This window comes from Aspergillus nidulans, chromosome V (genome assembly GCF_000011425.1).
Source record: "Aspergillus nidulans FGSC A4 chromosome V".
NCBI lineage: Eukaryota > Fungi > Ascomycota > Eurotiomycetes > Eurotiales > Aspergillaceae > Aspergillus > Aspergillus nidulans.
The window spans coordinates 1,430,049-1,442,343 of record NC_066261.1 but is presented as its reverse complement, the minus strand read 5'-3'; the positions used below and the strand labels follow the sequence as shown (position 1 = coordinate 1,442,343).

Here is a 12,295-nt window from a genome sequence, read left to right as displayed (position 1 = left end):
ATATACTGCGATAGTAAAGTATAACAGGACAACTTTCATGCTACTTTTGTTATTGCCTGCGGTGTTTATAAAAGCTTGACTGATACCAGTCGTGATAGCCTTGCGCTAAGATCTTCACAATGTCGCGCCCCGAAGATATTTTGTATGTTTTAACATGTTGTAATTGGCCTCCCTGCTAACGAAACTCGCTGAAGACCCCCGGACCTCTTTTACGACGACAATGAGTCGCGAAAATATACCACTTCATCACGAATCCGTAACATTCAGTCAGACATGACGCACAGGGCTCTCGAACTCCTTGACCTCAAGGCGCCGTCTTTAATCCTCGATGTTGGTTGTGGCTCTGGCCTGTCTGGTGAAATACTCTCTCAAGAACCACGTGAGCAAGGAGGTCCGCACACCTGGATTGGAATGGATATTTCACCTAGCATGCTTGATATAGCACTACAGCGAGGAGTGGAGGGGGATTTGTTCCTTGCGGATATTGGACAGGGTGTACCGTTCCGACCCGGAACGTTCGACGCGGCAATTAGCATCAGTGCCATCCAGTGGTTATGCAATGCGGAAACAAGCGATGTTAGCCCGGAAGGTCGCCTTCGGAGATTTTTCGAAGGCCTTTTTGCTAGTCTTCGACGAGGTGGGCGTGCTGTTTGTCAGTTTTACCCCAAAAATGATGCCCAACGCACAATGATCAGCGGCGCCGCCATCAAGGCCGGGTTTGGGGCTGGTATCTTGGAGGATGATCCTGGTACAAAAAATAGCAAGTTATACCTTGTTCTCACAGTCGGTGGTGGAGGTTTGCAGGGTGATATTACTGGTGTTGTGGATGGGATGAATGACGTCGATATCATGGACGCGAGGAGAAAGGCTCAGGAACACGGGAAAGCTACTATCTCCAGGAAGGGCGACAAGGCTTGGATCTTGCGGAAAAAAGAGCAAATGGCTAAAAAGGGCAAGGTTGTCAAGGCAAATTCAAAGTATACTGGCCGCAAAAGGCGTCCAGCCTTTTGATTACATTCGGCTGGCACTGTTATGAAGACTTCCCGTTACTCGACAAGCTGCCCTAACAGTAGCAAGAAAGCCCCAGGTCAAGCTCTACGATCAATGTCTTGCGAACCCTTTCCAACCGGATTTGGACACGAAATCAACCCCGGTATATGGTATATGACTGCTCTCCAATGCGTTGCGTCAGAGCTTCATACAAGTCCGGGAACCACGTCGCCTTCACTCCAGGGGATTTTGCCGATTAGGTCGTCTGTAGGTCGCGTACACTCCAGGATGGAGGCTAGAAAGGGACGAAAGTATGTCAAGTCAAGCATTTGGTATAGCGGGGTGTGAAAACAAATCCGCGCTTGCTGTCTTGAAAGAACCAATTGATCCTCGGACTCTTCTCTTAGTGTAACTAAGGTGAGTTATGAAAAAAACAAACCACTTCTATTTAAACCACATGTATATATCTGTACACGTCGTAATCAGCCTATCTATCACAACAATCGCACATGGCGTCTCCACTATCATTTATGGTAGGATAGAAGTGATACACAGGTTACGGAGAACAAAACCAAGAAGCCAGAGGGACTTCCAAACCCATCACACAGCCTGTTGCAGGTCCTGCTGTCAAATCAGTCGCAATAATAGTATCAACGAGTTCCCTTAACGATGGTTTACAGAGCAGCCTCCATCTTGTCAAGAACGGCACGAGTGAACTCATGAGTGGTGGCTTGTCCGCCCATGTCACGAGTCCGCGTTTTACTAAAACTTGTCAGCGAGCCAAACAATGTGATTGCGCACAGTATACTCACCCTTCACCAATCACGTCATAGACAGCCTTGGAAATACGGTTTGCATGGTCGTCGAGTCCGAGATGGCGGAGAAGCATCGAACCAGACAAAATCATAGCGCTGGGGTTGGCCTGATCCTTGCCTTTGATATCGAGACCAACGTGACGGCAGCCAGGCTCGAAGACAGCAACATCTCGTCCCATGTTGCACCCGGGAACAACACCGGGTCCACCAACGAGGGCAGCGCCAATGTTGGAAAGAATACCACCGTACAGGTTGGGCATAACCATCACATCAAACTGCTGAGGACGAGAGACAGCCTGCATAGAAGCGTTGTCGACAATCATATCGTTAACCTCCAGGGTTGGGTAGTTTTCGGCAGTCTTGTGGAAAGTGCTGCGGAACAAACCGTCCGCAAGCTTCATGATATTAGCTTTGTGGATGCAAGTGACCTTCTTCCTGTTGTTGGCAAGCGCAAAGCTGAATGCAAACTTAGCGATACGCTCGGACTTGGCGCGAGTGATAATCTTAAGTGACTCGACGACTCCTTGCACAGACTGGTGCTCAAGACCAGAGTATTCACCCTCTGTGTTCTCACGGATGATGCAGAGGTCAACATTGTCATGGCGAGTCTTATAGCCGGGGATGTTCTTGATGAGCACGACAGAAGCGAAGATATCGAGTTCCTGTCGAAGAGCGACGTTGAAGGACTGGTGGCCAGACCGCTCAACTGGGGTAAAGAGAATACCCTTCAGGCCAAGCTTGTTTCGTCGAAGAGAAGCAATTGATTCCTTGAAGAGTTCCTCAGAGTGCTTGTTGCCGGTGTCTACGCCACTGACATCAACCTGCTCCCACTCAATGGGTACATTGTCGGCTTTGAAGATAGTCTTAACTGACTCCGCAACTTCGGCACCGATACCGTCACCTGATGGGCAGAGTAAGACGTTAGTTGGTCGGTGAATCAAGTACGCGTCGCGCAACGTCGCGGATATGGTGTGGATTTAGTGGCCGTACCTGGGATAAGAGTCACAGTGTATTTGCCACCATACTTCGTTGGCTTGAAGATATCCTGCTGAACTGTCGCAAAAGCTGATACCGGAGGGTTAACACCATATTCTTCCGATAATCGGATATAATGAGGTGAACGCACATCTTGCCGCAATGGGGGAGCGGACGATGGAAGGTTGAGCAGCAGCGCGTCGGAACAGCGACTAATGCGACGGTGAGTGATTCGAATCGAGAAAATCAGAATAACAACTTGTCAAACACGCCGGACGGGATGGACGAAACTGGAAGAACGCAAACCCCCTCAAAAAGCTAAGGGAAAATCTTTGTTCCAACGTACCTTCGCGGGCTGAACTGTCCTGGTGCCGAACATCTTGACTAAATAAAGAACAGTGCAATGGGGAGAGGCTGGATGCGGAAAACCTGGCGGAGGGAGGAAGAGAAAAGAGAGAATGATGGAAGAAGACTGAGATGCCGCACGAGGCGCCGGAAAAAACGGCGGATCCTCTCGGCATGCTAGGCCAAATGACATCGCACGGCCCGATCTTATCTAAGGATCATCTCAATCTGCAATCAACCTCTATCGCCAACCTCCATATCAATAACTCGGGCTCATTGACTTCGACTCGGGCCTTTTGCCGCCCAACTGTCACCGTTTACCCGGAATTTCCTGCAGATTCTGACTCGCAGCATCTCAACAATAGGCGGTGCACCCTCCAGCACATATCACGCTTCCTATTTGGGGTATCAATAAGCTCTTTTATCTGTCAAATAACTATTAATCTCTTATTTACTTTCAAGAAACTCTATTTCCAGCTTTGAACTGACCTTCTCTATTGAGCTACAGATTTGGTTATTACCGGCTGTTTTCTTACATCGCTCAATGAGCTCCTTTCTCCTCTGAGATGTTATGGTTTATCCCAGCCCTTTGTTACACGGAATCATTTACCTATCAGTGATCTAACTTCTCCCGGCATCTTGACAGCCTTTAGTCTGCTGTGGCTGAAAGCACAGTTTCAACTTCTTTGTTAGCCATATCATGAAACTACAGGCGAAGGTTAGTCTTGGATGTCATACATCTCTTTCCTATAATAGCCTAAGATCTATTCATGGAATAGGTATTATCTCTCATTAGTTTTGATGGAGCCATCTGGGCCTTAGCGTGGCAAAGTTCTTTCATCATAGCCGCATGCATAGTGGGCAGCCATGATCGCTCTGATGAACAGACTACGCAGGCATGTTGAATCAGCACATATGTGAATTGGATGCGTATAAAAGCATTGACATTCCCACACTTTCCTGTCATTTCCTGCATCAAATTTAACAGACAGCTCCTTTCTCAAAGCATTTATTTTCAATTTTGGAAGCTGGTCTTTTCCGTTTAAAAATCACTCTTCAAGTCTTTATTATTCTTGCAATGAAGCTTTTCTTCGTCTCGATTCTTCTTGCCGCGTTGCTGGCAACCGCTGTTAAGGCTGCACCTGCCGCTGAATTACAACATCGATGGTGCAGATTCGCCGGTAGAATCTGCCCCCCGACCAAGCGTACTGCCGACGCCCTCAACTTTGTCAAGCGTGAGGCCGAAGCGGTGGCCGAGCCCTTCAAAATCAATAGATGGTGCAGGTTCCGTGGCCAGGTTTGTGGCAAGGCCAAACGTGCCGCGGAAGCCATTGGAAATGTCAAGCTCTCTGCTGAGGCCGTTGCAGACGCTATGGCTTTTTTGGATGAGCTTACCCGGGAAGAGTACGCCCAGCTCGCGAAAGATTTCGGCCATCTCAAGGAGTCTGACAATTCCGACGGGTAAACATCATTCGTATGGTTCAACTACAGACTACTGCTATGTATCAAACTCACAAAAGACTTGTAGTACTTCCTCTGAAGCCGCCTCGACATTAACCCTGAGTTTTAACGAAATGACGGGCAAAGGGTGTACGAATTCTCTTGATTACGCTCCTTTACGCCTATCAGTTAGCACTCACAGTTTCTGTGCCAGTTTTGCACTCAGATCATCGGTTTATTGCTAACCTAGTCTACTTCTGCCGGGGTTCTTCAGACGAGCACCGGGTTCAGGCATGGGAAGTGCGCGGCAGGAGAAGAGGAAACGAAGGTCGTGATGGGCTCACATGACCAAGTAACCGCCCGGAGGTCTTAAGGCTAATTATCCTATATTTTACCCAAGGACATGTCGAGGGTTAGTCTTGTTTGGCAGTTACATTACTCTAGTGCTCAGTGCAACCATACCTATGTATATATACGTGTATCCCTATAGTCAAACAAAAGATTTGTACGAGCGGTCTGTCATTCATCACTGATAGTAACGAAATGTCCTTGGCTGTCTTGCGTATATCATGAAGATGTCCTGGGACATTTCCCTCCACATAAAACCGTAGAAGCCAATTAAGCCGCAAATATACCAAAGCTCCTTAGTCACACAGTTACATTGTGCCTGGAATGCTAGTTTTCCATCGTCGTAGCTTGTGTTCGTTCCCACCAGCGCTGGCCTCCTGCTTGATAGACAGGGTCGCTGAAAAGCCTGTATGGAGAACAAAGGGTGAGCTCATTTGATGGGTGATTAGCCTGACCGGCCTCCCTCTGGTGAGCGACCAGACCATACCCAGCAAGCATATATGGTTCGGCAGAATGGTCTGTAATATCGCCATTATTTGGTGCTTGAGCCGAATCGCCCATTTCTAAATCCATGGTAAGAACCGCCTGGCTCTGGCCCAATTTCCCAGGCTCTGGGCATATCTGCCACATCTGAATCAAGCGATTCTGCTGATCTGGCATGGCGTTCGCAAATAGCTCTAATTGACTCGTTGACAGTGTGGATGGATTGATACGGTGGTGCATGAGCATCTCGAGTACTCCATTCGCAGTTTCACTGGTCACCGGTGGAGCAACATTCTGCGGGACAGCTAACCCCGGCATAGCGGCTCTCTGTGCTACATGCGCTGAATGATGATAATGCTGTGTGATACTATATGTGATTGGAGAAGGTGTCGCAGGCACTTCCGGTCCTTCAGAGACCCGGGATTGACCGATGCTCATGTGTGTGTTAAACAGCGACACAAGATCATCCTGTGCTCTTAATTTACCCTCGGACGCTGATAAACCGCACTGCGAAGGACACCTAGTCAGGGATAAGGTAACTAACATTTCCGGGGTATCTACCTGGGTGCAGTGAGGGTCTCCCACAAAGTCAGTCAGTATCTCAGAGATATCGGTAACATGTCCACAGGAGGGACAACTATGCAATATCGACGGAGACATAGTGATGGAATCCCGTAGGCAAACGCAGAACAGGGGAGTGGAAGATGCGTGACAGAGTTCGATCAGACTTTGCGGACTAGATCTAAGCTCCAGTGGCCTGAAGACAGTGGATGACAGATGTCAGAGGGAACAGATGGTGAATTGAGGGGCCGTCGCAACAATATGCGGGGTCGACAGTCAACAGTAAATACCTAGGAAAATTGAGAACGTGAAAATTATCCAGAAGAGCAGTACTGAGCACTAAACTGTCGAGGCTTTTACCATCAGTAGTCTGAGAAGCTGCAATTTCAAGGGCGGACAAGAAAGTGTCAAGAGAGGAAAGTGGGATGGGAGCAGATGCCCAAGGGTTGGGCATGGAGAGTTCTAGTCTGCGAGATTCTTAGAGGTGAACAGGAACTAGCCTCGAGACTGACTCGGCGGCCTCATCTAGCTGCCTCGTTCTACTTGCCCTGCATAATAGCGCAAAACCGTCATCTTCGTACTAGATGAGCAGCAGGACAGTGATTGATGAAGCCGAAATAGAAATGACCAGGGTAAAGTCATGTGATCTGACCATGGCAGTGACAACAACGGCTGAGTACTAGGCGGTAAGCTAGGTAGCTCCAAGACCTACGTACCATCATCGGAGCAGTAACATCAACCTTTTTGACTTCCTCTGAAACCACTGACACTATTATCTCCTTATACCCTTAACCCGTTACTCAACCTGCCACCGTTACTCCCCTATTTGTACTTCAGTCAATTCGGCCATGGTATGTTTCGCTGCTCCAGTTAGCTGATACGCCAGCTAATACTCAGCATTACAGACGTCCATCGGCACCGGCTACGATCTATCCAACTCAGTGTTCTCTCCAGATGGTCGGAACTTTCAGGTATTCTGCTTCCTGCTCTAACAGCAGAAAAATGAGGTGAAGCTCACGATACCTGATAGGTTGAATATGCTGTGAAGGCTGTCGAGAACGGTGGAACGTCCATAGGCATCAGGTGTAAGGACGGGGTTGTTCTTGCAGTCGAGAAGATCATCACCAGCAAACTCCTGAAGCCCGGTGCGAACAAGCGAATATCTACTGTCGATCGTCACGTTGGCATTGTGAGTCGTCACCGTTTGTCAAAGATTATTGAGAGACCCAACTGTTTGTACTAACACGGGTTCCTGTAATTGATAGGTCTCATCGGGATTGGCTCCCGATGGTCGTCATTTTGTTTCCCGTGCTCGCGATGAAGCGTCCTCATGGCGTGGGATTTACAAAAGTCCTATTCCCGTTTCGGCTCTAGCGAACCGTCTTGGGGGCTACGTGCAAGCATACACCTTGTACTCAAGCGTTCGACCATTTGGTGTTACTTCAATTGTTGGGGGCTGGGACTCTGAGGCTGAGCTTGCAGTCGATGGTCAAGTGGGAAGTGGACCGCAGTCAGGTTCTGGCGGGAAAGTCGAAGGCGCGAAATCGGGAGGACCAGGTTTATATATGATCGAACCAAGCGGTCTGTATTGGGTATGTTATCTCAAATTGCATTGGATGTTTTACGCACGCTGATATCGTTCCAGGGGTACTATGGGGCTGCAACCGGTAAAGGAAGGCAGGCGGCCAAAGCCGAACTTGAAAAGCTAGACCTGGCTTCGGAGAAACTCAGCCTGCAAGATGCTGTAAAGGAGGCGGCTAGGATTATCTACGTTGCTCATGAAGATAACAAGGACAAGGAATTTGAGCTTGAAATGAGCTGGATTAGCTCACTGAATGGTCCAACAAAAGGCAGACACGAAGAGGTGCCGAAAGAACTACTCGAGGAGGCAGAACGAGCGGCTAAGCGGGCCCTTGAAGGAGACGACGAGGAAGAAGAAGATGGTTCGAAAGCAACCGGCAATGAGGGCGAGAGGATGGAAGAGTGAGCCAACAGTTTCGGGCAAGGATTCAAAGAATCAAATAAAGTCAAGAAGTTATTTTCGATTTCCTTCCTATACCAAGTTTCCTTGAGTATTGCCCATGATAAAATATATCAATAGTGTTTGCGTTTGCGGTTGTTTATTAGGGGGCGGGAGCTCTCAAGCAACCTCGCCCTTTGCCCAGCCTCTTCTCCTAACGCCAAGTTCAACGGCCGCATTTCCCCAGTCTTCACCGTGATTGTGCATTCCCTTAGAACCCAATCCAGCTCTCTCAAGACCTTGCTCTTCAGTCAAAAGAGTGAGCACGCCGAAAATGACAGGAACACCGGTATCTAGCTGAACACGCATCAAGCCATGGGTGACCGCGTCTGCAATGTACTCGAAGTGCATCGTCTCGCCCTTGATGAGAACCCCAATCGCAATGATCGCGTCGTAGGGTTTCGAAGCAGCGCTTGAGGCTGTCGATGGCGTCTTGCTCACATCCGCCGTAGAAGACGAGAGTAGATCTGTTGCGCTGATGCCTTCCCCCGATGACCCCGCGTTGGCGGCTTGTAGTTGCGAGGCAGAGTAGAGACTGCCATGGAAAGAAGTAGTCAATATGAGCAGTTGTAGTGGCTATAGCCACTTCTAGAGAGCTTATGGCCTTTTCAGGTGCCAAAAAGAAGACTTACCGCTGGACAGCAAATGGCAGTTCGTAGCTTCCTGGAACAGTGTGAATTTCAATGTGATCCTCTGCAACTCCGGCTGCCCGTAGTGTTTTAGTAGCACCGTCTACAAGAGGACCGATAATTCCCATATTCCATCTCGCGTGAACAATAGCAACTCGTAGCCCAGACCCTATATATCGTTAGCGGACTATTGATGAAGATGGGGGAGTACAGATCGCACCGTCATAGGCCTGAGGAGCTCCGGGCCCTTTAAGAGATTGCATATCTGGAAGTATTACTCAAGAAGGGGAACGAGTCGCCGAAGGAGATTATACAATGTGCAAATTGATTGATGGAAACAAAAGTTGTAGGGGGTACGCAGTAGCCTGCTAGGCTCTGTCGTTCAGACTTGACGAGTTCGGACTCCGTTGCATTAGATGTGGGGAAGAGTGACCCCGCGCTGAGGGCAACCGAAAAGGTGTCTGTCTATCAGTACAAGCCACCTCGGACTCAAGAGCTACGCACCACTTATTATGTAAAAACAGTTGTCACTGGAAGTTCTTGTTTGATGGTCATGGTACCTATCATTATCAAACTAGGCTAAACATATGAGGTGTCATACAAACAAACAGTGCAGGCGTTCAAAAAAAAAAAGGAAGAGAAAATAACGAAGGCCCCGCGCCTACTACGTTCGCATTCTCCAACCTCATGAAGATAAACATGTCAAAGAGGCAATAACACCGCCCAATTCCTGTATCCTCAATCCCGCTAACTCTAAAATGCTTTTTCTGCTGCTCGCTGACTTACTCGACGGTAACGGACTTTGCAAGGTTCCGTGGGAAATCAACGTTTAGGCCCTCTCCCACAGCAAGCCAGTAGGAGATCAACTGAAGGGGGATGACGTTGAGAAGTCCTTGAAGGCAATCGACTGTCTTAGGTACCTCAATTTTCTCTGTTTGAGCGGAGGAGAACTCAGGGTCATCCTTGTTGCAAATCACAATCGGGCGGCCATTCCGAGCGATGACTTGCTGGTAGGCATTCAGAGATTTGGTGAAGAGACCATCACGGGTAAGAATCATAATGATGGGCAAATTTTCATCAACAAGAGCTAGAACACCGTGTTTCAGTTCACCGGACATGACGGCTTCACAGTGCAGATAGGATATCTCTTTAATCTTAAGGGCACCTATTACCCACATTAGCGCCTCTCACCAGAAATGAGCCATGGTTTGATCACTAACCTTCAAGTGCAGTAGGGAATTGGCCACCCCTGCCCAGCAAAAGCAAGCTCTTCTGATTTTTGAAAAAGCGCTCGCACATCTGCTTGATGGGCTCGTTGAGTTTCAGAATTTCTCTAAATTGATCGGATATTTTAGAGAGCCCCTCCATGATTTCCTCACGTCTCTTCTGCTTTGAAGCTCGGTCTTCGCTGAGCGAGAGAGCGAACATTACCATAGCAACGAACTGAGAAGTGTATGCCTTGGTCGAAGCAACACCAATTTCAGGCCCAGCGTTGATATGGACACCACAATGTGTGAGAAGGGAAATGGAAGATCCCACAACGTTGACAATACCAACGGTTAAAGCTCCACGTTCAAGACAGTAACGGAGAGCCATAAGCGAGTCCGCAGTCTCTCCAGATTGAGAGACGAACACGCATGTGTCGTCGCGGAAGACCGGCGCCTGTCTGTCCAAAAAGTCCGAGGCCAGTTCGACCGCAATCGGAATCTCAGTGAGCTCTTCGAACACTCCACGAACTGCCATGCACGAATGGTAACTAGTACCGCAAGCAATGAATATAATCCTCCGGCAGCGACGAATGGTTGAGATGTATTGTCGAAGCCCTCCCAAAGTAACTTGCTTGTTAGCAACATCAAGACGGCCTCTCATTGTGTTCACTACGGATTCAGGCTGTTCAAAAATTTCCTTTTGCATGAAATGGTCGAATTTGCCCTTCATGATTTCTTGCAATTCGAGCTCAATAGTCTGGATAGCACGGACGTTTGAAGTGCCATCATCCTTAGTCAAGCGATGAATGTTGAGTTGACCCTCATGGATATGAGCGATGTCATCATCTTCAAGGTACAGAACCTTTTTAGTGTGCTCGATAATAGCGGAAGGATCAGATGACAAGAAGAATTCAGCTGGCTGGGGAATTCCGTCGTCAGACAGGAAAGCACGAGACTGGGACCGATGAAGGAGAGATTTGTCAGGAGGGGCGAGAAGACCGGTAGCAGAGTTCTTGATCGCCGCGTTTTGGGAAGCCTGTTCAGCAGGGAGAGCCACGTCTTCTGAGTATTCCACATCCACGAAATCCACCTTCATTTTCCTGGAAGTTCTCACGCCGATCACAAGAGGGGAACCCTTACGAGCGGCAATAACTTCGTGAGGGTAGTGCACAGACTTGATCAGGAGGCCGAAAGCACCCGCAAGCTCTTTAACGACAGCCTTTGCCAAGACAGTGAAGTCAATATCCGGTTGCTGGTCGTACAGATACTTTGTGAGCTTGGCAATGCATTCAGTGTCTGTCTCAGTCTCGAAACGGAAGCCTTTGCTTTCCAATAGAGCCTTCAGCTCCTTGTAGTTTGTAATAATTCCATTGTGAACTACAGAGAACTCCCAGTTGGGGTCGGATCTGTGAAATCAATTCTCGTTAGCCATTTCCATGCTGGCGTACTGTGATAAACAAATCAACGTGTAGCAGGGCGCTGTATGGATCGGAACCAATGCCATACCTGTGTGGGTGGCAGTTAAGACGGGAGGGCGTTCCGTGCGTAGCCCAACGTGTGTGAGAGATACCAGCATGGGACTCAAATGTCTTGGTAAGATCAGGTTTGGATTCCTCGATGAGTTGTTTCAACTTGGCAACCTTCCCAACTTCTTTAAAGGCACAGACTTCATTCTTCTTGTCACCATCAACTGCGAGACCTGCAGAGTCATATCCTCGATATTCGAGACGTGAGAGGCCTGGAAGAAATAGATGTGAGTAATGGCAATACCACGGGATAAGGAAATAGCGTATGGCAATAAGGACCGACGGTCCAAAGACACGTAGTCCGAAATTGAGAATTTGGCCGGGAATTCTATAGAAAAAAGTTCATACCATTGAGCAAAGTGTCGAGAATATATTTACGGTCTCTCTCGACGAGGTAGTTGATGTAGCCGAAGATACCACTAGATGATATTAGTCGGACATTGGACCAGCAATCAACATGATACCTGGCCGACTGACCACATGGCTGCGGAATCCAATAGAAGGTGAAAAGAGAGAAACAAGTAATATGGGAGGGCTGCGTTCTATGTGTTTCGGACCGCAAATATCAGGAAACGTAGGCCACTGAGCTGTAACCAAGGAACGGCCAAATGTTAGTGAGGGGAAACATCGAGGAATGATTGCAGTGGTGCCATACTGGTAGAAGCAGGGTGAATCAATTAACGAAAGATATGGCGGATTTTCGAGGGAAAGGAAGGAGTTATGAGGCACGGAGTAAGAGCGATAATGAATTAAGAATACCAGAGGGCTGAGGAAGGAGGGGGAAGCTGTTGTTATGAAGGTTTTATGTTGTGAGATCGGCCCACCTTGGCTTCCAATCCAGGGAAACTGCTATGGGACACCGTCTTTTACTCCCTACTAGTGGCCAATAAACCTCTGCGCCTCAAACAACCCGACGGCAATGTCTCACTTTGTTGCCCAGGGCTTGGTTTAGCCA

The 12,295-nt window shown here is 48.4% G+C and overlaps 7 protein-coding genes across 7 annotated transcripts, besides 1 other annotated feature; 3 read left to right on the top strand and 4 right to left on the bottom strand.

Moving 5' to 3' along the window:
• Positions 1-12,295: part of a sequence feature (contig 1.98 826..565485(-1)) that runs on past both edges of the window.
• On the top strand, positions 30-1,399 carry ANIA_05789 (18S rRNA methyltransferase BUD23). The gene is made up of 2 exons (XM_658301.2): positions 30-142; positions 195-1,399. The coding sequence occupies exons 1-2, from the start codon at positions 120-122 to the stop codon at positions 1,009-1,011; spliced, it is 840 nt and encodes a 279-aa protein (XP_663393.1). The 5' UTR covers positions 30-119; the 3' UTR covers positions 1,012-1,399.
• On the bottom strand, positions 1,436-3,364 carry ANIA_05790 (isocitrate dehydrogenase (NAD(+)) subunit 1). Its single transcript, XM_658302.2, has 5 exons — positions 3,127-3,364; positions 2,932-2,992; positions 2,796-2,870; positions 1,803-2,706; positions 1,436-1,752 (listed from the first exon to the last, which is right to left on the bottom strand). Exons 1-5 carry the CDS (start codon positions 3,316-3,318, stop codon positions 1,665-1,667), a joined length of 1,320 nt encoding a protein of 439 aa, XP_663394.2. The 5' UTR covers positions 3,319-3,364; the 3' UTR covers positions 1,436-1,664.
• ppgA (mating alpha-pheromone PpgA) lies at positions 4,204-4,590 on the top strand (the record flags this gene model as incomplete). Its single annotated transcript, XM_658303.1, has 1 exon — positions 4,204-4,590. One exon carries the CDS (start codon positions 4,204-4,206, stop codon positions 4,588-4,590), a length of 387 nt encoding a protein of 128 aa, XP_663395.1.
• Positions 5,095-6,130, bottom strand: ANIA_05792 (uncharacterized protein). The gene is made up of 2 exons (XM_050612235.1): positions 5,958-6,130; positions 5,095-5,903 (listed from the first exon to the last, which is right to left on the bottom strand). Exons 1-2 carry the CDS (start codon positions 6,054-6,056, stop codon positions 5,241-5,243), a joined length of 762 nt encoding a protein of 253 aa, XP_050468177.1. The 5' UTR covers positions 6,057-6,130; the 3' UTR covers positions 5,095-5,240.
• ANIA_05793 (proteasome core particle subunit alpha 7) lies at positions 6,691-8,000 on the top strand. Its single transcript, XM_658305.2, has 5 exons — positions 6,691-6,808; positions 6,863-6,928; positions 6,988-7,146; positions 7,223-7,549; positions 7,603-8,000. Exons 1-5 carry the CDS (start codon positions 6,806-6,808, stop codon positions 7,942-7,944), a joined length of 897 nt encoding a protein of 298 aa, XP_663397.1. The 5' UTR covers positions 6,691-6,805; the 3' UTR covers positions 7,945-8,000.
• Positions 8,098-8,950, bottom strand: ANIA_10718 (lumazine synthase RIB4; the record flags this gene model as incomplete). The annotated part of the gene is made up of 3 exons (XM_050612234.1): positions 8,827-8,950; positions 8,610-8,775; positions 8,098-8,512 (listed from the first exon to the last, which is right to left on the bottom strand). The coding sequence occupies exons 1-3, from the start codon at positions 8,867-8,869 to the stop codon at positions 8,098-8,100; spliced, it is 624 nt and encodes a 207-aa protein (XP_050468176.1). The 5' UTR covers positions 8,870-8,950.
• gfa1 (glutamine--fructose-6-phosphate transaminase (isomerizing) GFA1) lies at positions 9,114-12,080 on the bottom strand. Its single transcript, XM_050612233.1, has 6 exons — positions 11,996-12,080; positions 11,818-11,927; positions 11,689-11,759; positions 11,321-11,552; positions 9,827-11,220; positions 9,114-9,771 (listed from the first exon to the last, which is right to left on the bottom strand). The coding sequence occupies exons 2-6, from the start codon at positions 11,820-11,822 to the stop codon at positions 9,389-9,391; spliced, it is 2,085 nt and encodes a 694-aa protein (XP_050468175.1). The 5' UTR covers positions 11,823-11,927; positions 11,996-12,080; the 3' UTR covers positions 9,114-9,388.

Bases quoted from the DNA above. Each gene is read 5' to 3' on its own strand.
- ANIA_05793 (XM_658305.2), top strand. The intron at 7,147-7,222 runs GTGAGTCGTCAC...TGTAATTGATAG, and splicing joins TCGATCGTCACGTTGGCATT to GTCTCATCGGGATTGGCTCC. The intron at 7,550-7,602 runs GTATGTTATCTC...ATATCGTTCCAG, and splicing joins AACCAAGCGGTCTGTATTGG to GGGTACTATGGGGCTGCAAC.
- ANIA_05792 (XM_050612235.1), bottom strand. From the start codon at position 6,056: ATGTCTCCGTCGATATTGCATAGTTGTCCCTCCTGTGGACATGTTACC. The intron at 5,904-5,957 runs GTAGATACCCCG...TGTCCTTCGCAG, and splicing joins GAGACCCTCACTGCACCCAG to TGCGGTTTATCAGCGTCCGA.
- ANIA_05789 (XM_658301.2), top strand. From the start codon at position 120: ATGTCGCGCCCCGAAGATATTTT. The intron at 143-194 runs GTATGTTTTAAC...AACTCGCTGAAG, and splicing joins TCGCGCCCCGAAGATATTTT to ACCCCCGGACCTCTTTTACG.
- gfa1 (XM_050612233.1), bottom strand. The intron at 11,553-11,688 runs GTATGAACTTTT...TATTTCTTCCAG, and splicing joins TCTCGACACTTTGCTCAATG to GCCTCTCACGTCTCGAATAT. The intron at 9,772-9,826 runs GTTAGTGATCAA...TGTGGGTAATAG, and splicing joins ATTCCCTACTGCACTTGAAG to GTGCCCTTAAGATTAAAGAG.
- ANIA_05790 (XM_658302.2), bottom strand. From the start codon at position 3,318: ATGTCATTTGGCCTAGCATGCCGAGAGGATCCGCCGTTTTTTCCGGCG. The intron at 2,993-3,126 runs GTACGTTGGAAC...CCGTCGCATTAG, and splicing joins GGACAGTTCAGCCCGCGAAG to TCGCTGTTCCGACGCGCTGC. The intron at 2,871-2,931 runs GTGCGTTCACCT...CTCCGGTATCAG, and splicing joins CTCCCCCATTGCGGCAAGAT to CTTTTGCGACAGTTCAGCAG.